General features: G+C 34.0%; 1 protein-coding gene across 2 annotated transcripts in view; it reads left to right on the top strand.

Annotated features, from left to right (window-relative positions):
* Positions 1–1,850: 1,850 nt before the first annotated feature.
* Positions 1,851–23,163, top strand: part of LOC113511018 (uncharacterized peptidase C1-like protein F26E4.3) — a 100,679-nt gene continuing 79,366 nt past the window's right edge. The window contains exon 1 of one of the 2 annotated variants that reach the window (XM_031911991.2): positions 1,851–1,866. Coding sequence is in view for 1 of the 2 variants with exons in the window: in XM_026894575.3 (XP_026750376.2) it covers positions 10,020–10,030 (11 nt within the window). In the remaining variant the exon portion in view is untranslated. Of the gene's footprint in view, positions 1,867–9,684; positions 10,031–23,163 lie in introns of those variants that run through there. The other variant, XM_026894575.3, reaches the window with a different exon arrangement.

Raw genomic sequence — 23,163 nt, forward strand, 5'->3', positions numbered from 1 at the left:
TACGTAGTACGTTACTCTACGTCTATGAATATGAAGGTATTTAGGAAAAAAAATAAGATTTCGAATTGTCCAAAGAAAAAAAGGCAATATTTTTTTTTATTTAAATATAGAACGACATTTGTCGTATGTTCAACTAGCCAGTATCAGAAATGTAATCACAATTTCATTTGGCGTGTATATTGGTATACTACAAAAAAAAATCAATTGCTGAATGTATGTAAAGGCATCACTTGGGAACGGCTACAATTATTTGGCTAATTCTTTCTTTTTTATTGTGTTTGTAATTGTCAAGACAAATTTTCGATTCAAATTTGTGTTTCCGTCGTGAACAGTTATATTTGCACGGCTGTGTTTCAATTTGAAGGGTTTTTAATGAATAATAATGGAATGGTAACTCCGCCTGCGCTATTAGTATATGCTGGCGGGGCACCAGTGAGTGACGATAGGTGAAGACGAAAAAGCGAGTCAATTAGTCCATCGTGATAAAAGAAAAAAGTAAGCGACATAGCTCGAAGGATAAGCAAGGTGAAGAGGCTGGGCTGGTCACATAGCACGAAGAATCGATAACCGAAAATAACGACGACAAACGACGAAAGAAACGACATAATAAAGGTTCTTGAGTGGCGGACCCGTACGGGCAAATACAGTGCAGGTAGAGCCCCCACTAGATAGAGTGACAACTTCAAGTGCATTGCAGGGAGTCAGTGGATGCAGGTGGTTTAGGACTGTTCCTTATATGTATGACAGTTTATCAGGGGAGGCTTATGTTCACCAGTGGACTGGAATGAATGGCTGAAAAGATGATGATGATGAATAAAAGTGATCGTCTATCTTAGAATGTAATTTTACGTCAGTAAAGCCGATATAAATAATTACAATTTTGGATTATCCTTTATAATTATAAATTTGCCATATTCAGTGTATAATAAATATTTATAGTTCTCATTTATCAACTGGGAAACCCTTTAATCATTACAATAATAACATAATTAATTAATAATTTAAATTTAAATAATACAATAATATTATACCTACTTATACGACAATTAGTCCATTACCCTAAGGATGTCTTAAAAAGATTGCTCTCAGCAACAAGGCCTTACTGTACTTACAAAAAATATTATATTTATAAAATTAAATTTAGATATTAGAAAAAGTAACCGAGTACTTGCATTTGTTATGTTATTATTCTTTGGGAGGAGGATTATTTACATAATGACGTCATTTATACGTTTTTATTAAATAAAACTGATACTGAGTATTATTGGTTGATTTTTTAACAAACTCGTCATCATCATTCCATCCATTATCCGTCCACTGCTGGATATAAGCTTCCTCTATACACTGCCATAAAGAACGGTTCTGAGTCACCTGCATCCACTGACTCCTGTAATGCATTTCAGGTCGTCACTCCATTTAGTGAGGGGTCGTCCTACACCTCGGGCTGTGTCGGTTATTTTGGTTCTTTTGCGGATATCCTCGTTTCGGATTTTATCACGCAGAGACTCCAAGCATTGCAGTCTTCCTAGCTTGCTAAGTAACTTATAACTTTTGCATACATTTTTAACATACTACTATGATTTAATTATTGTAAACTGTGTACTCAAATACCCATATAAGTAATCGAGTAATAGTTCGAGTTCATACAAATACTCGAGTATTGGTTCGAGTAAGGATTCGATTCTGTTCTGACAAATACCTATCAAAATACTCGGATACTAAAAAAGGCGGACTCGGCTCATCACTATTAAAAGCAAATTACACCGTAGTGTTGGTGTTAGTATTGTGCTCATAACACGATGCATTCCCTAGTCGTCACTCGCCACAAATAGCGTGTTCGCTTTGGCACAATGTGAGAAGCGCCAGGTGAGTGTTCATATTATTTACCACTTAGACTTTTGGTTGTTCACTTACATAAATACATTTTCAAAAGTCGGTTCATATACATATATGTAAATATTTTTTATTGCATTTGGATAAAACATACAACGATTAGTTTAACAACTTGTTGACAAGGGCTTTTGTTATAAAAATTTTAATTATTTAAATGAAAATAGCAATTTTAAGGAAAAAAGAATATTTATATTATATTATATTTGGGAGACTTTGTACAAAAGTTGATTGCTTGGGTACCTTTGTCCCATTCGTGTTTCTACCGTGAAGTAGTTGTGTTTGCATGGCTGTGTTTCGGTTTGATGGGTGGGATATGGCGTGCATTTACTGGGTACGGAGGAATAACACCTGAGTCCTCAGGAATGGCAACGCATGGCGGGTATCATGGACGAAACAGTATACTCTGTTATTTCCATGCTCATGTCTATAGGCGACGGTTACTACTTTCCATCAGGTGGGCCGTCAGCTTGATTGCCATTCTAAGTTATATAAAAAAAAAAATAGTCCAACTGGCATGATTTCAGCTTGACCTATTATAACAATTTTCAAAACGATAAGTCCAGATATAAAGTGGCACCTTAATTACAACAAACAAATAAACGAAGTCACTTTCACATTTATTATATATTAGTAAGGATTCATACAGACAAAACCGTCGACTAAAATCAGTGTATTGAAATAGGAAGTGAACGAAATTGAGATAATGAAAAGTGTTAATAATAAATGATGATGATATAACGATGGTAAAAAATCGTATACACTATAACTAGTGATGATAACTTTATTTCTTTAACGAATAATCAATATTTATATTATTACATACCTATTTATTATGTTGGCAGCATATCCGATTATCAATAAATCGATTGGTGTTCGACTACATTAGTTATTGAATATTCGTAGTCTGCTATTTATTCATTTATTCACAGGAAAACCAGGGTTACACTCGAGCAAATAGATACAGTTTAGGATCACAAACCAAGCCACTAATAGGTTTTCACAAGTAGCAACAATATAGATAAAATGCACTGCACACAAAGCAACAAAAATAGGAATTAACCAAAAAAAAAAAATACAAATCTACTAGTGATGATATCTTTATTTCTCTAACGAATAATTAATATTTATATTATTAGATACCTATTTATTATGTTGGCAGCATATTCGATTATCAATTAATCGATTGGTGTTCGACTACATTAGTTATTAAATAGACATTCGTAGTCTGCGTCACATCTTTGCGTATTCAACGTGCAATGAAATCATTTATTTACTTATTTACAAGAAACATGGTAAGTGTATAGATGTTACAATAAGTATAAGTCCTCATATTTCGCCATAATTGGGCATGCAAATATTATAACCTAAAAAGAATAAATGTTAAATAAGTCATTAAAATTCGAAATGTTATATAAAAAAAAATACATCAAAAATGTCAGACACTTGTCAACAATAAAAAAGAAAGAAATGTCACTGTCAAATCGTGGACTATTGATAACAGCTGCATTGTAACACGATAGGTAATTCAAGTAGGTTGTTTACCTTTTTGTATTAAATACTCTTGCACACTATAAAAGGACTCCTCAACAAGCCAATGTTTTAATGAATCTTTAAAATTTTCTAAATGGCAGTTCTCGTATACTTTTTGGTATTTTATCATAAATTTTGATTGTCATTGAATAACAATTTTTATGATAAAGTGTGCTTCTACAGGACTTCCAATTTTGTTGGATTTCTTGATACTAATTTATTATGATAAGCTAATTTTGTTGTAAATAATTGCGGCTGTGTCTTTACGAATATTCCACATTCCATTATATAAATAGAAGCTACTGTCAAAATTTTTAATTTTTTAAAATACGGTATACTACTATCCAAGGGTCCTATCCTACTTATTCCTTATACATTTTTTAGGTAGGTCCTTACGTTAAAAATTAACCTTTTAATTGCTTCGTTTGGATATATTACACAAATATTTTTTACTAGGATACTTGGTATATGGGTACCATTGTGCTTTTAGTGTTTTTACCATGAGATAGTTATGTTTGCATAGTTGATTTCGGTTTGAAGTATATGGAAGTAAAATTACAGGACACGGAGACATAAAACCAAGGAGGACCACGTGGAGGCCGACCTGACAGGGTATATTGCTAGCTAGTTCTTCTAATTAACAATCCCTTCCCCCCTCCCCTCCTCCCTTATAAAGACAATTAGGAAACAAAATCTGAGTATGTCGTCAGTCTCTCTAAAACTGTCAACTTGTATTTGGTAGACACATACGTAGCTAATAGTGAAAATCTAATTAAAATTCGGTATACTATCAGTGAATGCATGTAGAATATTGGGTATCAATAATGACGTATAAAGTCCAATATTTTTTAACTGATTTTGTAAATAAAGCAACGTTACTGGGTTAATCTTATTCTAGTATTATGTAATGTATATACAATGCGGTTGAATCCAATTGTAAGTATATACAGTATTTCCGAACCAATACGACATCATAACCTTCAAGAAAAGAGTATATTCCTTTTTAAAAAGCCGGCAGCGCACCTGCAATGCCTTTGGAGTTGTGGGTGATCATGGGCGGCGGTAGTCACTTACCATCAGGTGAATCACATGCTCGTTTGCCCCCTGTTTTGTAAAAAAATACAGTATTTTATTAAGGTTTTATTTAAATCAGGTAACTTGAATATATATTCTTAATAAATACGCAATTACATTGGTTAGTTTCGATAAATTATTAGATTTTTTTCTCTGTATATCAATTACTATTGTGACGTCTCGGCCTTTTTTGTTATTCTAGTATTTTAGTTGTCATTTAAAAAAGAACCGATTACTGATTCGAGTGTAAGAACTCGGATAAATAATCGAATACTTGTATGGGTATTTGAGGACTCCATCGGATTTAAGTATTTTTTTAATCGATTTCTTAAACTCATTTTTAATGAAGATTTTAAATAGGCAGTCATTTACTAATTTTCCATCGTTATCTTTCTATCCTTTTCTCAATTATTATTTTGGGGGGGGGGGAGATTATTAGTAACGCGGACTACCAGCCCCATTACTAGCAATATACCCCCTCAGGTTAACCTCACGGCGGTCCCTCAGGAAACCATGGCGTTGAATTCCAGGGTTTTTTACATCACGATGGACTAATTAACCTTTTCATTCTCATCTATCACTGGTGCCCCATCAGCGTATTCATTATATATCTATATTAGCGTATATATGAATAGAGAAGGCGGGCATTAAAAAAAAAATTGGGGTCGAGGACATAATATGTTTCTTCTTCCATTCTTCTCTATTCGTAATCATTTCCGCATTCATTCCCATTCTGGTCATATCATCTTTCACACAGGCCACCCATGTCTTTTTAGGTCTTCCTCTGTCCTTATAGTCAACCACGTTTCTTTCTTAAAATTCTCTCCTTATCCCTGCGCGTCACGTGAGCAGTATATTAAACATTGTTCTCAAAACAAAAATGTATTTGTTACATGAGTTAAAGCTGCATTTAATAAATACACTATGTATGTACGTAATTGCTTGATCTGTGTCAGATGATGCAAAGCGTATAAATAAATTCTAAATGAGTGCACTTAAATTGCCCGACCAACATTTAGGTACCCACTGAAGCTGCATTTGTTTGTTGCACTTGACTTATCTATTTTTGCATTGAATCAACAATGCAGACGTTGTTACTCCAACTTAAAGGTAGGCATGGATAATACGGATATCGACCCGATATCTATTCGATATACGAGTACATTGGGTTCCTTTGCTCATTGATGACAGCAAAAAGTTCATCAACCACTTCGGTATCGTCCATATCGGTCGGATATCTATTTTCGAATATGTTAAAAGTCTGTTATCTAAAAATAGTACATTACTGCAGCGACCAGCAACTGAGGCATTGATGGACGAAGGTGCAAATGTGGGCCGAAGCGTAGCCGAGACACACATACGCGAGTCCATCTATGCCTAGTTGTGGCCAAGGCTTGTACAGTACTTTTCTCAAACAATGCGCGGAAATCAAAAACACAATTTTACTTTTTAAGTTCAATGACGAATAACGAACAATAATAATTTTTCATGCGCCATACTGTTCCTGTGTTTTTTTTTTCAATAAACAGCTCTTTTTTTGCAAGCTAGTTCGAAATTTAAATAAAAACTTTTATTAGTTACTTCCTTGGTAGCCATGTTTCGAAGTAAAAGGTCATTCCATTTTTAAATTACAGGACAGATATGAGTTTACATAGTAATTTATCTGGCCGCAAAACACGACAGATATGGATTTTTATACAATTTTTGTCGGCCGCTGCCCGCATGTATCTGACCAGTACGACAATTTTATCTCGAAGAAGATTGTCAAAATAATGCTCACATTTCCAAGCATGTTTGAGAAAATAATATTGTACGAGTATAACAGACGTTTAACATTTTACATAAGGGGAGTTTGCCAATAGTTACCACGCTTGCAGGCGGGTTAGCAATCGCAGTTAGGCTTTAATGATGTTCCCCATCTCTTGACCATTAAATTCCCATAGTCGCCTCTTACGACATCCATGAGAAAAACAGATATGACCCGTTCAATTCCGGGACCACACGGCAATCTGACTATTCACGAGGTATACTTTTCAATCAATTTACCAGAGGGAGACTTTGTACAAAAATCGTTTGCTTGGGTACCTCTGTCCCATTCATGTTTCAACCGTAAAGCAGTTGTGTTTACATGGCTGTGTTTCGGTTTGAAGGGTATATGGCGTAAATTTACAGGGTACAGAGGAATAGCATCTGAGTCCTCAGGAATGGCAACGCATGGGGGGTATCATGGGCGAAACAATATACTCTGTTATGTCCATGGTGCTCATGTCTATAGGTGACGGTTACCACTTTCCATCAGGTGGACCGTCAGCTTGTCCGCCATTCTAAGTTGTATAAAAAAAGGAATGTTTGAATTACATTATATTACAAAAGATTACCCTAAGTTATAATTTTATAAATGATTCACTGTTTTCCCAGTGCTCTCAATTTGAAAGTACTGGGTCGAGGGCGTTTTTGAATGAATGTGCATCGACTAAATTAATCCTTACTAATATTATTAACTAGCTTTTACTCGCGACTTTGTTCGCGTCACTTGGATATTTCACTAATTCGGTTAATGAGCCTATATCCTTCTTCATGTCATATAGTACGTGTATGCCAAATTTCATAAGAACTAGTTGAGCCATTAAGGCAGTATGGTGATGATAAGGATGGAAACAGGTCAATTAGACCATCGTGATGAATTTGACAATAATTAACGGATAATTAAAACAATTATTATGTTATATCCGCAAATATTTCTTATTATATATATATATATATATATATATATATATATATATATATATATATATATATATATATAATTTTATTGACGTCATATTAATTTAGTCATTTTTTATCTGTAAATTGACGTATTATAATTGAGTAATGGGCTTTATCAGGTAAAAAAAACCTTGCAGCACTGCCATCTATTGGGCTAGCCTTTTTTGAAGTTCGCTGCTAATTCCTATCAGTGATAAAAATTCATAGATATTCTTAGTAGCGATGTTTTTATTTCTTCAAGATATAAAGTATATTTTCCAAAGGAGATATAATATTTTTGGGCTCAAGCCTAGTTGGGCCATGTTCTTATTTAGTTTGTAGTGTCCAGTGAGAGCCCTTGTTAATATATAAACCTAATTTTTACTCAAGATAGAGAGTAATTTCTTTGGGTAGTTATCTGAAAACTCCTTAGAGCTTTCGAGTAGTTTTTAGTTTTCAAAAGCCCGTTTGAGATATCTGATCTTTAGGCTTCGAAGCATGCTACCACAATAGGGGAAATTTACCAGAGGGAGACTTTGTACAAAAGTCGTTTGCTTGGGTACCTTTGTAGCATTCGTGTTTCTACCATGAAGCAGTTGGATTTGCATGTTTGTGTTTCGGTTTGAAGGGTGGGATATGACGTGAATTTACAGGGTACAGAGGAATAACATCTGAGTCCTCAGGAATAGCAACGCATGGGGGGTATCATGGGAGAAACAGTATACTCTGTTATGTCCATGGTACTGCTTATGTCTAAGTTACCACTTTCCATCAGGTGGGCCGTCAGCTTGTTTGCCATTCGAAGTAGCATAAATAGGAGAAATGGAGAAAATAATATGTATCTGACTAGAACAAAACTAAAGGTAATATTTAACCGACTTCAAAAATAAGGAAGTTCTCAATTCTGTTGTATATTCTTAACTTCATAACGCCATCAGTTCTAGAGCTATTTGGATTTTTTTTTTGTGCTTTCAATAGTTTAGTTTAAAAACCAAAATAACTGGTTTTGTTACGATTGGAATCGGTTTTTTTTTGTAAAAAAAAATGTTTTTGTTTATTATAAATACATCTTATTAATATTATAAATGCGGCAGTGTGTAAAGATGGATAGATCGATATATATATTTTATATATATCGATCTATCTATCGATCTATCCAAACAAGCATATGGTCCATCGGATAGTAAGTGGTTACCGTAGCCTATGAACGTCTGCAAAACTAAGCGAATTACGTGCGCGTTGCCGACCCTGAAGAAAGCTCTTTACCTCTTTACGGATATATTTGTTACTTTTTAACGGAAAAACGATTGAACGGATTTGATTGAAATTTGCTACATAGATAGGTTATAGTTTAACTCTTAGATTTTATATAGATAGACAGATCATTGAGTTTCAAACACAGGTCAACTATTTTTCAGCAATTTTTCAAATTAGCTGACTCATTTTTTTATCAGTAGTCTATATACTTACGCACGTAATGTATCTTGACGTATTTATATTTAACTATTTAATAAATAAAATTAGTTTTAAAAAAGCAAAAATTATTAAAAAAAAAACAAATACGAGTATAGAGGTTATAAAGGAAACATTCATAATTATTTGTCACGCAAAATTGTATGAAAAAATTTACTCGCTTTTCTCGAAGTATTTGTATGGAGACATTTTATGTATATAATCTAAGATCCTAACTTAGCTCCATTGATTCATGTAGACGAAGTCACGGGATACCCTTTTACATCCAATGACGAGTATAGTACGTGTATATCAAATTCCATAGTGACTGATTCGGTCGTTAAGACGCTAAGAGGTAATAAACAACCGAACTGTCAAATCTTAAAATCATTAAAGTAAATTTCTAATGTAATTAGTAGATATATATCATTTATTTTAACATTTATTATATAAGTAGATAGGTATTATATGTATTTATAGTGTATGTATTTATGTAATATTTTATTACATATTTTAATATTTTATTTAACTGTATATTTGTTTATGTATTAATAGATGTAGCACTTCAGCTGCCCGCTAACGTAATGCTTTCTTACTGTACTGGGTTGACTGGAAGAGATCTCTGTCAGAGATAAGTCCACCCTTGCTCATAACATTTATACATTATTTTATATGTAACTTACAAGTGCAAGAAAGAATATACATATATATACATATACATATATATATATATATATATATATATAAATAATATATATATATATATATATATATATATATATATATATATATATATATATATATATATATATATATATATATATATATATATATATATATATATATATATATTATTTATAATATTATTAACAATGCTAGTTGGAGATTTTTAAAACTGTTACGAAGTTCTGACGAGTATGACGTTGTATGTATTATATTATGTATAATGATGTCTCGTCATATTCGTATTAAAATCAGGTGTTCGGCGCCGTTAGTACACAGTTTACACTGAGCAAGCAATCGCTACAGTGTATCCGCGGCGGTCTATTCAGTCGGACGTTCTCTCGTCCGAGGCTATATTTTACGCGCGCTATTCGAAATTAGAATACAAAGTTTTCTTTTTTATTCTAACGAAAAAAAATTAAAAATTCTAACCTGCCAGTGTTATTCGAGAACAATGGGCAGATGATTTTGTTTCATTAAAAATAAACGTGTTTTTAAAATTAAGCGGATTATTTATCGTGGACCGTTTTGAGTTTGTAAAGGCTTTTAGACAAATTTGGTCTGTTTGGCTGTGTTAGTTTTAAGTGTTGACAAAAGCTGCCATGACCAATACGTAAGTAAAATATATTTAGCTTAACAACATAGTTAGCACAATTACACGAGTGTTTAGTATAATATAAGTCTTTGTGTAGTTGGAAAGTCGGTTTGAATTTGTAATAAGTTTGCAGAACGTAACAATTTCAAGTATTTGCATAATGATTGTATTACATTTTTATGCTGAAGTGTCATTTCATGTAAGCTGTTTATCCCGGATTCGCTCATGTTGAACTCGTTTTTTTATCTTTTTTTTTATTGCATTATGGGGAATTTAGGGAAATTCTTGATGATTGGATGGTACCATTGTTACCCCAATGATTTTAATTATGCGTGATAGGAATTATTTAGGACAAATATATATATAATATATTATTTATGCATCATTTATGTATGTATCTATATAATACAATTTTACCTTTGGCTGTTAAATTGGTACACAGGTTACACTCTGGGTTTGTTGCACGCGTCCGTGTAGCCTAACTTCAGGCTGCAGCTGAAAATCAGTGCTTTGTTTTTAAGCAAAACTATCACTGAGCTGTAGCTTATTCGGTTTACTGCGACACACTTGGCGAAAACATATTTCCATACTTTATCTTTTGTTTTATATTTAAAAAAGTGTAAATAATCTGATTGTATAAACTCATTTGTTAATTCACGTGTGTCATAAATGGCTCAAATAAAGTGTTTATCTATCTATCTATCTAAATATATTATAACAATATATTAAGATTTTTTTTTTCCGAATCCGAATCCGAAACGAAGATATCCGCAAAAGAACCATCGTAACCAACATAGTCCAAAATATAAGCAAGCTGAAGTGGCAATGGGTTGGTCATATAGCTCGAAGGACCGATAACTGATGGGGAAGAAAGATTCTTGAGTGGCGACCCCGCACGGGCAAACGTAGTGTAGGACGACCCCCCCCCGCTAGATGGAGTGACGACCTGAAATGCAAGGCAGGTAGTCAGCGGACGCAGGTGGCTCAGGACCGTTCTTTATAGCAGTCTATGGGGGAGGCTTATGTCCATCAGTGGACGGATAATGGCTGAAATGATGATGATAATTATTTGTATTTGTATGTTTGTTTGAAAAATACCATCTTTTTTAGAAATATTGAAGGAATATAGTAAATAATATGCTCACGGTTATAATCCCTAACGGGGTGGTCAGAGGTACTTATTGATCTTTTGCCGTTATGGTAGCTAGCGTCACTCGGCATGGCTGCAATCCGACGTATTAGGAAAAAAGATAGATAGATAGATGCTTTATTTAAAAAAAAATAAAATAAAAAAAAGGTTAGTAAAAATAGAAATACGAACTTAGTACTGATTAATTAATTAATTACATGATTTGAATTAATTAAAATTCAATTAAGTTAATCAACCTCTTGTGCTGACTTTGTATAACTTAATTTTGATTTGTATGAATAAAACCAATAAATATAAATAAACGTTTTTTTTTTAATGGATGAGAATGGAATGGTAACCCCGCCTGCGCAAATATACACTAGCGGGGCACCAGTGAGCGTTTTTTTTTAATGGATCATGGAATGGTAACCACCTCCTGCAGTATCAGTACACACTGGCGGGGCACCAGTGAGGAATGATAGATGAAGATGAAAGCAGGTCAATTAACCCATTGTGACGAATGCGACAAATATTAATCACAATGGTTTCTAGGGAGAACCGCGTGGAGTTCGACCTGACAGGGCTTGTTAGGCACCAGTGAGGGATGATAGGTGAGAATGAAACGGCAAGTAAGTTATTCCATCGTGATGAATACACCTGGAATGCAGTACGATGATTTCCAGGGGGAACCATGTGGAGGTCGACCTGAGTGGGTTATATTGCTAGGAATGTGACCGGTAGCCCATATTACTAACAATTCCTACGAGATCTAGTAGAATTGTATATGTATATGTCACAGATCATTGAACGATTATGATAAATATTTACATAAGCTTATTAATATGATAACGTGAATTATATATTTATTTCTATTATTTTTCCTTAAAAAAATACATAAGTTTAAACTCTATTATTTTTTTTAATTTTTAAACTCTATTTGTTGCGAACTCCTTAATTATTTTTAAAGACTTTATTTTTATTGTATTTTTATACTTTTGTTTCCACCAATTGTCACTCTTTTGCTCTTTGCTGTCGTAGTCTATCTTTAGTAGTTTTCTTTATTATAGTTATTTTCCTTTTAAACCCATTGTTTGATTACAACATATATATCAATATACAGTCCATAATATCGCCCACACTATTAGTTTATTACTCTATTATTGTTAAAAGGCTGAATGAACTTGAATGTAGTTTAGTAGACAGATAATTATCCTACTTTAAAATATAGTGCACTTTATATCTACAATAATTCATGTGGGCAAACCCACAGAATACATCTAGCACCTAATAACGTTTATTAACTACCGTATCTACTCACATTGTTCACAATTAGTTTAATTCAAAACGTTATATTTATGTTTTTAACTAAGAATATCAATAAAAAGCAAAAAGTAAGATAGATCTTATTTTTAATATAATATTTCTGGAAAAGAAACATACGACCAGTCTGATGGTAAACGTTTGCAGTAGGCTATGACGCCTGCAACGTCAGGGTTGTCCTGTGCGAGTTACCATGCCTGATAAAACTGCTATATTCTCCAGCAAGTGCAATTTCTACGGCTAAATCTGTTCTAGATTTTATGGATATTTTATTATTTAGAAAGATTATAGTTGAAAACCAATAGTTGAAAGAAACAAGATATTTGAGTTATATGTATAAATTAATGTAATTTAAAATTTATTAAAAAAAAAAACAATGAATTTAGGCATGATCAAATTAATATGGCAGCAATACAGAAGGCAATCCTGTCGATTTTGTTACAAAAAATACAGGCGTATTGAGGACCTTCGTATTTTTTAAGTTTAATTATAATAAGATCTACAGGTCGATGGGATAGGCTATTCTCTGTTTTTTAATTTTGCTCGTGCGAGCCACGACTAAATAAATAAACTAAAATATTTACAAAAAAATGTTGGCATAAAAATGTGCATCAGGGTCGGTAACTCACACGTGACATCCCTAATGTTGCACGCGATCATAGACTACGGTAACCGTTTACTAATAGACGGGCTGTACGCTAGTATACCACTACTGTGACATAAAAAACGATGACGCAACCGTTTCATGACGTTCCGTTTTACCTTTTTAATCTCGCCTTAATTTGTATTCCTGGCTCAGCTGATGACATGCGCCTAACGTTACAATTCGCGTGCCGCTACTTTTTAACTTAATCTAAATATTACTTAATAAATACGCTTTGCACATATTAAAGATATACGTAATTCGGGCTATGTATTTTTTTTTTCTTCTATGAAAATAAGTTGTATGTATTAAAATATATATTTTCAATATATGCTTATCGTATTAACTTCGGATCCAATTCTCCCCTCAACAGAATGTTATCATCTTATTATAAAGTCATAACCGTGACCATGATATTGGCAATTCCTTAATACAAATTTATTAAGCTTATTATACATAGTATAGATTAATAATAATAAAGTTTTTTTTTATGCAACTTAGAATGGCAAACAAGCTAACAGCCCACCTGATGGCAAGTGGTAACCGTCGTGTATAGACATGAGCAGTACCATGGACATAACAGAGTATATTGTTTCGCCCATGATACCCCCATGCGTTGTCGTTAATTATAGTTAACATTTTTTTCTGAATGTGTTTGTTGTTGGCCGTGGGTGGCCTTTACAGCTTATATATATATATATATATATATATATATATATATAGCAAAATACGCTATCAGTCCACCTCGATGAAAGTGGCAAATGTAGCTAATTCACAGCAGAATCACGACTCTAATTTTCTTCCCAATTTTCTATATTCCGTCGAGGAAAAAGTTCAATTTATCTAATACATTCTTTAAAAAGATGCAAATTATTTAGATTACAACCTTCAGAATACACGAATTTATTAATTTTATCATATCAATCTCTCGCAGTTGTCTATTCAGCTGTGATAAACGAAAATTGCTCTTAATTCTATATCTAAGTGTTTATAATTAAATTTCTTTGTTTCACGAACATCTGTTTTTATTTCTCATTGTTACATATATATATATATATATATATATATATATATCTCTTTATATATATATCTCTTTATATAACTTAGAATGGCAAACAAGCTGACGGCCCACCTGATGGAAAGTGCCCCTCATGCGTTGCCATTCCTGAGGACTCAGGAATATGTTATATTACCATACCATACCAGCGGTTAACTAACCACTGTTGAACATAGGCCTCCCCCATTTTTTGTGTTTTGCTAGTAATTGTCACTGGCAGGCAGGTTGGTAGCCACAGTTAAGCTTTGGTGATATTTTAAGAGGGACGCTGCTGCCCATCCGTCGATTAAGTTTCCTTAGTTGCCTCCTACGACACTCACAGAAAGGAAGGAATGGTTCATCCTATGCCGGGACCGCAGTGGCATTGTTATATTATTGTACATTAGTAAAATTCTTGGAAGATTCTTATTCAGATAGTTTTTTAAGATTTACTTTACAAAAAAATCCTCAATCGTGAAATAAGTAGATTACGTTTCACAAAAAAGTCGTGGCTGCTAGTGATGTCATTAGTCTTATGTTATAACTTAAAGTTAATAAATAAATAATAACTTATATGACGCACGTCGAGATTTTGAACGCTAGATTTAAATTGTGTTTCAGTAGTACTTAACGAAAATAATATACTTAAGCAAAACAATTTTAATTAAGACTCCTTTCCACTCAAGGTTTGCTGGAAGAGAACTCTTACAGAGTTAAGCTTGCCTGTTGTATATCGTTATTCGAAATAAATTATTATATATATAAATTTAATTATAAACAAAAAATAAAGACTAAAAACATGAATTTCAGTTTATAGATAAAATAAATTTAACAATGAAATTACAAATCAAATTTCAAAGATGATTTGAATTTAAAATTTAAAATAAATTTAAAATTCAAATATATAATAAAATTCTTTAATCAAATAGACTGGTTTACAAGCATTTTTAAACGTTTTTGTTTTATCTACTGCAGGGTTCAGAAAGTTGTTATCTATTGAGAAGAGCTCGCAAGAACAAGCGAAAAGTAAAATGAAAAGTATCATCCTGATACTTTTCAATTGACTTCAAAATGAAGGAGTCTCTCTGTTCCTCGTTACCTATTTTGTCCATATTTGAATACAAATCAAAGTAAACAGTTAAAATATGCGTTTTTTTATGGGACTTAAAATGTGCAAATAAGCTGGCGATGGTATCATGGACATAACATAGTATACTGTGTCGCCGATGATACCCCCCATGCGTTGCAATGACACCTGAGTCCTCAGGAATGCCTGAGGACTCAGGTGTTATTCCTCTGTACCCTGTAAATTCACGCCATATCCCACTGGGACAGAGGTGCCCAAGCAAACGTGTTTTGTATAAAGTATACCCTCTGGTAATTACTTGATATGCATCTATATTATAATAAATCTGTCACTGACACATTCATACACACTTAACTTAGCGAAATAATCAATTTGAAGGTGAATATAGTGTCAGTCGAGCGAATAAAGTCCATTTGAATTCACGATTGTATCGCGTATGTCAATATAAAATAAATGCAACACAATTAAATTTATCTTATTGAAATTTTGGGCGATGTTTGTTTTTTTTATGCAACTTAGAATGGCAAACAAGCTGACGGTCCACCTGATGGAAAGTGGTAACCGTCGCCTATAGACATGAGCAGTACCATCGACATAACAGAGTATACTGTTTCGCCCATGATACCCCCCATGCGTTGCCATTCCTGAGGACTCAGGTGTTATTCCTCTATACCCAGTAAATTCACACCATATCCCACCCTTCAAAACGAAACACAGCCATGCAAACACAGCTGCTTCACGGTTGAAACACGAATGGGACAGAGGTACCCAAGCAAACGACTTTTGTACAAAATGAATTTATTCTAATAAAATGTATCTACCTAATCTCAGATCCGACTATAATGAAGTCAACGACTTCTAGATTATTTTTAGTATACCTACCATAGACAAAAAAATGTCACAGTTACCTTGGCGTTTGTCCGTCTACATAGTAAAGATTTCCTTAGCGACAGAATGACGCGGTTTGTTGAAAAAAAAAATGGCTGTGAGTGACCCTTAGACAAATAGTGATGAACTGACCGTTTTTTGCGGTACAATTTTTAATCTATTATTGTTTTGAACTTTTTAATATTTACCGCTTCATAAAATGTACAAACGATGTAAGAAAAACACGTACTCGTAGCTATGTGTATTATATTTTTTTAATGAACTAGCTTTTGCCCGTTACTACGCACGCGTGGATTTCTGTAGTAGGAAAACCAGATAAATATACCGCTTCTAGATGGCGTATAAAGTGGAAACGTGCACCAGGTTTGAAGTGAAATTTTCAGGAGGACAACTGTGAAAACTGCATCCAATTTGGTGCAGAAGTTTTTGTGGGTACCTCTGTCCCATTCGTGTTTCAACCGTAAAGCATTTGTTTTTGTATGGCTGTGTTTCGGTTTGAAGGGTGGGATATGGCGTGAATTTACAGGGTACAGAGGAATAACACCTGAGTCCTCAGGAATGGCAACGCATGAGGGGTATCATGGGAGAAACAGTATACTCTGTTATGTCCATGGTACTGCTCGTGTCTATAGGCGACGGTTACTATTTTCCATCAGGTGGGCCGTCAGCTTGTTTGCCATTCTAAGTTGTATAAAAAAATGTGAAAGTGAGCTTGTTTGTTATCTTTTAGCGCCTTAACAGCTTAACCAATCACTATGAAACTTAGTATTATAAAATCAGCCGTTAACTGTCCACTGCTGAACATAGGCCTTCCCCCATAAAGGAGGGTTTTGCCAGTAGTTGCCACGCTTGACAGGCGGGATGGTAACCGTAGTTTTTTTTTAATGGGTGATAATGGAATAGTAATTAACCACGATGGTTTCCAGGGGGAACCGCGTGGAGGTCGTCCTGAGAAGGTATATTGCTAGCAATGGTATTATGGCAACCGTAGTTAGGCATTGGTAATGTTTCAAGTGAGACGCTGCTGTTAAGTTCCCTTAGTTGCCTCTTATGACGCCGGGAAAGAAAACGGTGGCCCAATCTATGCCGGGACCACAGGGCATCATGAAACTTAATATATAAGTACTATATGTGAAGGACAACAACATAATTATACTATTTCATATCCTGGTTAATGAACATATCCGGTCACGCGGACAAAATCGCGGGTAAAAGCTATTATATATATACATACACATATATTCTTTATTTATTCTTTTATTAACATACAGTAACAACAATAAGTTAATAACAATGTTAGCAAAGTATATATATATATATATATATATATATATATATATATATATATATATATTTGAAAGATACAATATTAATACATACGTATGAATATAAACCTACATAAATAAGAATATATATATGTTAAATACAACATATAAATATCAAGATTATTATTAAATGCAAAATAAATAAATAAAAGACTTGCATCAATATTGTTTTAAAATTTTTATAGTATTACTAGTTAATTGCCCGCAGATTCGCACAATCCTGTATAACAGAACGAATACACACGGATTTATTTATTCGAATCAATGTACATGAGTAAATCGATCAAATTCGAATCGGTCCACGGTACTGTCCATTTTTGCATACCATTTGTATCGTTTAGTCGGTCAAGTGGCATCGATTTTATTTATGATCCCCCAATTGTTTCACTTGCACTCACTCGCCTTGACTCCATTTCTTTATGTTTATTAATCGATATTTTCAATTCGATTCGAAACTGGATCGAGTTGGTACTTAAATATAAATGTGATGATAAATATAAAAATTTGAATGTGTGTTATAAATTGTATGAAGACGATTCGAATGGATACGGTCTCTCCACGTGCCATTTGCATGCTTCAAAAGAAAGGAGTTCGTCTCAGTTTTTTACGACTTCCTTATGCGTTATGCTAATTATGAATCGATTTACACAATTCATTTTATCAAACTCAAAATAAACTTTAAGTTGACTTACAAAATCATCATCATCATCATACGAACCGTGTGTCCGGCATAAAATAGGCCACCCCTTCCTTCCCCGTGGGTGTCGTAAGAGGCGACTAAGAGAGGGCGGTGGATGGGCAGCAGCGTCCCTCTTAAAACAATTCTAAAGCCTAACTGCGGTTGCCAATCTGTGTGCCAAGTGTGGCAACTACTGACGAAACCCCTCCAAGAGGGAGGCTTATATTCGGCAGTGGACTGCCTGATGATGATGATGATGATAGGTATATGATATATATTTTAATTACAATATCTATATACTAGTCCAATAACGGATATGGTAAATGTCTGTTATCCTTATATAGTTGCTTATCCGCCCACCAAGCGTGGCAACTACTGGCAAAACCCTGCTTATGGGGAAGGCCTATGTTCAAAGTACCGTGAAGCAGTTGTGTTTGCATGGCTGTGTTGCGGTTCGAAGGGTGGGATATGGCGTGAATTTACTGGGTACCTCTGTACCCACCTAACACCTGAGTCCTCAGGAATGGCAACGCTTGGGGGGTATCGTGGGCGAAACAGTATACTCTGTTATGTCCATGGTACTGCTCATGTCTATAGGCGACGGTTACCATTTTCCATCAGGTGGACCGTCAGCTTGTTTGCCATTCTAAGTTGTATAAAAAAAAGTGGACAGTCAACGACTGGTTTAACAGTTTCGGAAAATAGCCCGTACAAACAGACAAACAGACAGAGAAACAAAAATTTGAAAAAATCTGTTTCACTCCTACTTACTTCTTACTTCTAACATCTCCCTGATTCGGTTTTTAGCGTTTTTTTTCAGACACGCACAGACATTCTGACCTCTACAGTTGTATTATATGTATAGATATAAAAAATATGTATATCGGTTTGTTCTATTATGATTACAATCACTATTTTCCACTACACCCATTTCTATCTGTTCTCCTTTAACCAAAGGTTGTCTGTAAGAGATTGCCTAGGGCAATCTCTTACAGACAACCTTATAGGACCCGATAGGACCACCTCTTTTACCTTTATGTATATATTTTAATCTGTATTTATGTTACTGTATTTCACTTGAATTATTCACTTGTCATTGTATATTTTTGTTTATGGTGCAATAAAGAGTTAAATAGTAAATATTTATGCAGAGCAAAATCGAAATGAGAACCTCATTTCAACGTTACCCCAGTTAGCATGATAAATATTTATGTGCCCCCATATCAACGCATCAATGTCATTATTATTTCATTTTTATCATTGGTAAATATTAATTTGTTGATATATAACAGTCCAATGTTTTTATCTGATGATGTTTTTATCATCATCATTATCATATCAGCTGTTAACTGTCATCTGCTTAATATATGTTTCTCCTTTGGGGGATTTTACCTGTAATTGCCATGTTTAGCAGGCGGGTTGGCAATCGCGGTTTTTTTTTATTTTTTTTATGGGTGAAAATGGAATGGTAACCCCGCCTGCGCTAACAGGATACGCTGGCGGAGGACCAGTGAAGGATGATAGATGAGAATGAAAGCAGGCCAGTTAGCCCATCATGATGAATTCATCAGGAATTAACCATGATAGTTTCCAGAGGGAACCGCGAGAAGGTCGTCCTGGTTGGGTATATTGTTAGCAATGGGATTTTCAGTTTCCATTACTAACAATCTAATGGAATGATAACTCAGCCTGCGCTAACAGTATACGCTGGCGGTGCACTAGTGAGGGATGATAGGTGACAATGAAAAGGCAGATCAGTTAGCCCATCATGAAGTACTTAGTAATACATCTGGAATTCAGCATGATGGTTTCCAGGGGACCACATGGAGGTCGACCTGATTGGGTATATTGTTAGCAATGGGGCCCTCATTATTATTTACTAACAATCTCTTCCCCGTTGTTAGAGATGCCATAAGGACGCTGCTGCCCATCCCTCGACCATTGAATTCCCTTAGTCGCTTCTTACGACACCCACGGAAAAGGAATGGGTGGCCAATTCTATCCGGAGACCATACGGCATAACATATTCATATATCTCTAAAATAAAAAAAAAATAAATGTCTGTCTATATATGATATAAGTATTAGAAATGCTGACCGATAAAAGCACCATTCATATACCATATGTATGTATAAAGATATAAGTTTAGTATATAGGATTAGGATGTAAGTTTATAATTGTTTAAAAGCTGTATGTACAAGAGCGCAAAGCTGCAGACAAACTGCAATGCAGTTTCGCAGCACTAAGTATATATACTGTCTATGCAACTGTTTACTTGAAATAAATAATAAATAATAGTATTCAATAATACACAGATCTTTTTTTTATACAACTTAGAATGGCAAACAAGCTGACGGTCCACCTGATGGAAAGTGGTAACCGTCGCCGTAGACATGAGCAGTACCGTGGATATAACAGAATATACTGTTTCGCCCATGATACCCCCCATGCGTTGCCATTCCTGAGGACATCGATTGAGATCTCCTTTTAATAGGAAACAATGCAAGAAGCTCGGTATAGATTCCCACTTTTATAACACTTCGATTTACCCTTGACCAATTTTTTGCCTGGATATAACTGTATCGAATGATTTGCATAAACTGGATTATCTTTGTTTTTTATTGTCGAGACGAGAGCAGACCGGCGCCGGCGCATGTCGACAGGTGAGCGGATTAAGAACGCCGTTTTTACTGTCGAACACTAATGACATATGACAGGTTTACTTGTTAAAATAATAAGTAGGTACGTAATATTTATTTAGGTGTTTTAGTTACTGATAATAATGTGGAATATACATAAATATGGGAATTCTCTAATTTTAAAACAAGTAAATTCGATGTCTTTAATTACAATATAATACGACTCAAATTATTTATTATTCAGAAATAGAAAAAAAAAGTCATTTTTTTAACGTAATTTTTTAAAATATTTCGCACCCTATGTAACGTGCCTTAAGATTTTTCTCTTAAGCTTTTTATTTCGGGAAAAATACTTTATTATCATAAAATCAATATAACGCGGATCAAAATGGATGTAAACCCTATCGATTAAAAAAAATATCAATATCGTACAGAATTCGAGTCACAATCACGTAATATAGTGAACGCTCTATATAAGCAACCTCTCTATAAGCAACATTCTTTATATTTTATTTATTCTACTCAGCTTAGTTGGTAAAAGAAATAAGTAAAAATATTTTCCAGACGGTAAAGTATTTTTATACTCCTTATTCCCCTATAAGCAACTTTTCCCAATAAGATTTTTTTTTTATTGAAATTGGTACAAAAAAGTTGATTATATAGAGCGTTCACTGTATAAGGAAAACATGCATAAAAATTCATACAACTTGAACATCACTTTTGAAAGCCGTTTAAAAATAGAAACAGCTGTGATTTGTTAAGTGTCATATCGATATTTGGTCGGAAGCAAAATCGATAAGATCTGTGACGTGACGTTGGCGCTTATCTATAGTCTGCGAATCAATAATGTTTGTATTGATAAACATAATGCAAAGGAAACGATCACAGATATCGTTTTACATAAATGCCGCAACTGCAACTAAAGAATGCCTTTCTTGTCACGTTTCCCTTGTTTGGTATGTTTTAGCACGTTTAAATCATTAAAATAATGCTCTTCGAAACCTTATGATCGTGTGGTCTTGGCATTGAATAGGCCACTCCTTCTTTTCCCGTGTACGTCGTGAGGGCGAGAGAGGGACAGCAGCGTCCTTCTTAAAACATTTCCAAAGCCTGCGGTTGCCAAGTTGGAAATTACTAGCAAAACTCCCAAGAGGCAGGCTTATGTTCTACAGTGGGCAGTTCCAGGCTGATATGATGATACCTTTTGGCAAGTTTAAAGCAATTTAAATTAGTCAAAAATGCTTTTAGATCGCATTACTAACAATCCTTTTCCCCCCTAACGAATACTAATACGTCTCCTTTAGCATGTTTAAAGCAAGGGACTTGCTCTTAGATACTTAAAAGTATATTTAGACTAGATAAAATACCTTAAGTGAATGTAAGAATTTATATTAAACAAAATTTTAAAAACTAAAGGAAGATATAAGATTTGCTAACATAAAACATTTTAGTTAGGTTCAACTTGTTTCAATGAATGTAAAATCTTTACTTATTTTATTTCGTTACAGAAACACAGACTGATACTTTTTATATAGACAAATTTACATTCTTTTTTATGACATTTCGTTGGCGCCTAAAGTTGGCGCCAATTTATAAAAGTAAAAAAACCTACTTTTTTTTTTATAAAGAATAAAGATTATGACAGAAAGCGAAAGTCACACCTTGAATTGATAAATATAAAGAAAGAAATTTACTTTAATGAAACTTTCTTAAATTATCATTTTCTATCTTTTATCCGTGATCGGGATATGTTCGTTAACAGGAACAAAAAGTAGTTTATGGTCCCATAGTCCCATAGTTTAGTTTTTAGACCAAAATAACTAGTTTTGTTACAATTGAAATCTCCTTTTTTTGTGGGGTATAATCTTTTATTATTTAATAATACTATTTATATATTAATTGACTTTACACTTTGTTGCACCATTTATAAAAAAATAACTAGCTTTTAACCGCGACTTTGTCCACGTGCTCGGAACATGTTTACTGAATGGAATAAATATATCAATTTAACGGCTTTTTTTTTTAAATCGGTTTAGAACTGACGGACTTTTAAGGTAACAAACATAAAAAAAAAAACGCATTGAGAGACTTCCTTCTTTTTGAAAGCGGCTGAAAAATGATGAAAGTCCTATAAAGCCGACTAAAGTATTAGATATGTATGTAATCGCATAGGCATTTCATACTGACTCGTACGTCGTTGGAATTCCAAGGCTATTGTAATTAGCTGCTCTCAAGCGAACCGACATTGTTATCACCATGGGATTAATACTTATATACACATACGGCAGATAAGTCGTAGACGATCAAAAATAAAGTTGGGTAATACATAGCAAATACCTATATATATTGTAGTTACAATATCTATATGTTGGGGAGAAAGGGGTTGTCAGTAATGGAGACTGAGA

Source organism: Galleria mellonella, unplaced genomic scaffold, assembly GCF_026898425.1.
Source record: "Galleria mellonella isolate WM207_F2 unplaced genomic scaffold, CSIRO_AGI_GalMel_v1 utg133, whole genome shotgun sequence".
Lineage (NCBI taxonomy): Eukaryota > Metazoa > Arthropoda > Insecta > Lepidoptera > Pyralidae > Galleria > Galleria mellonella.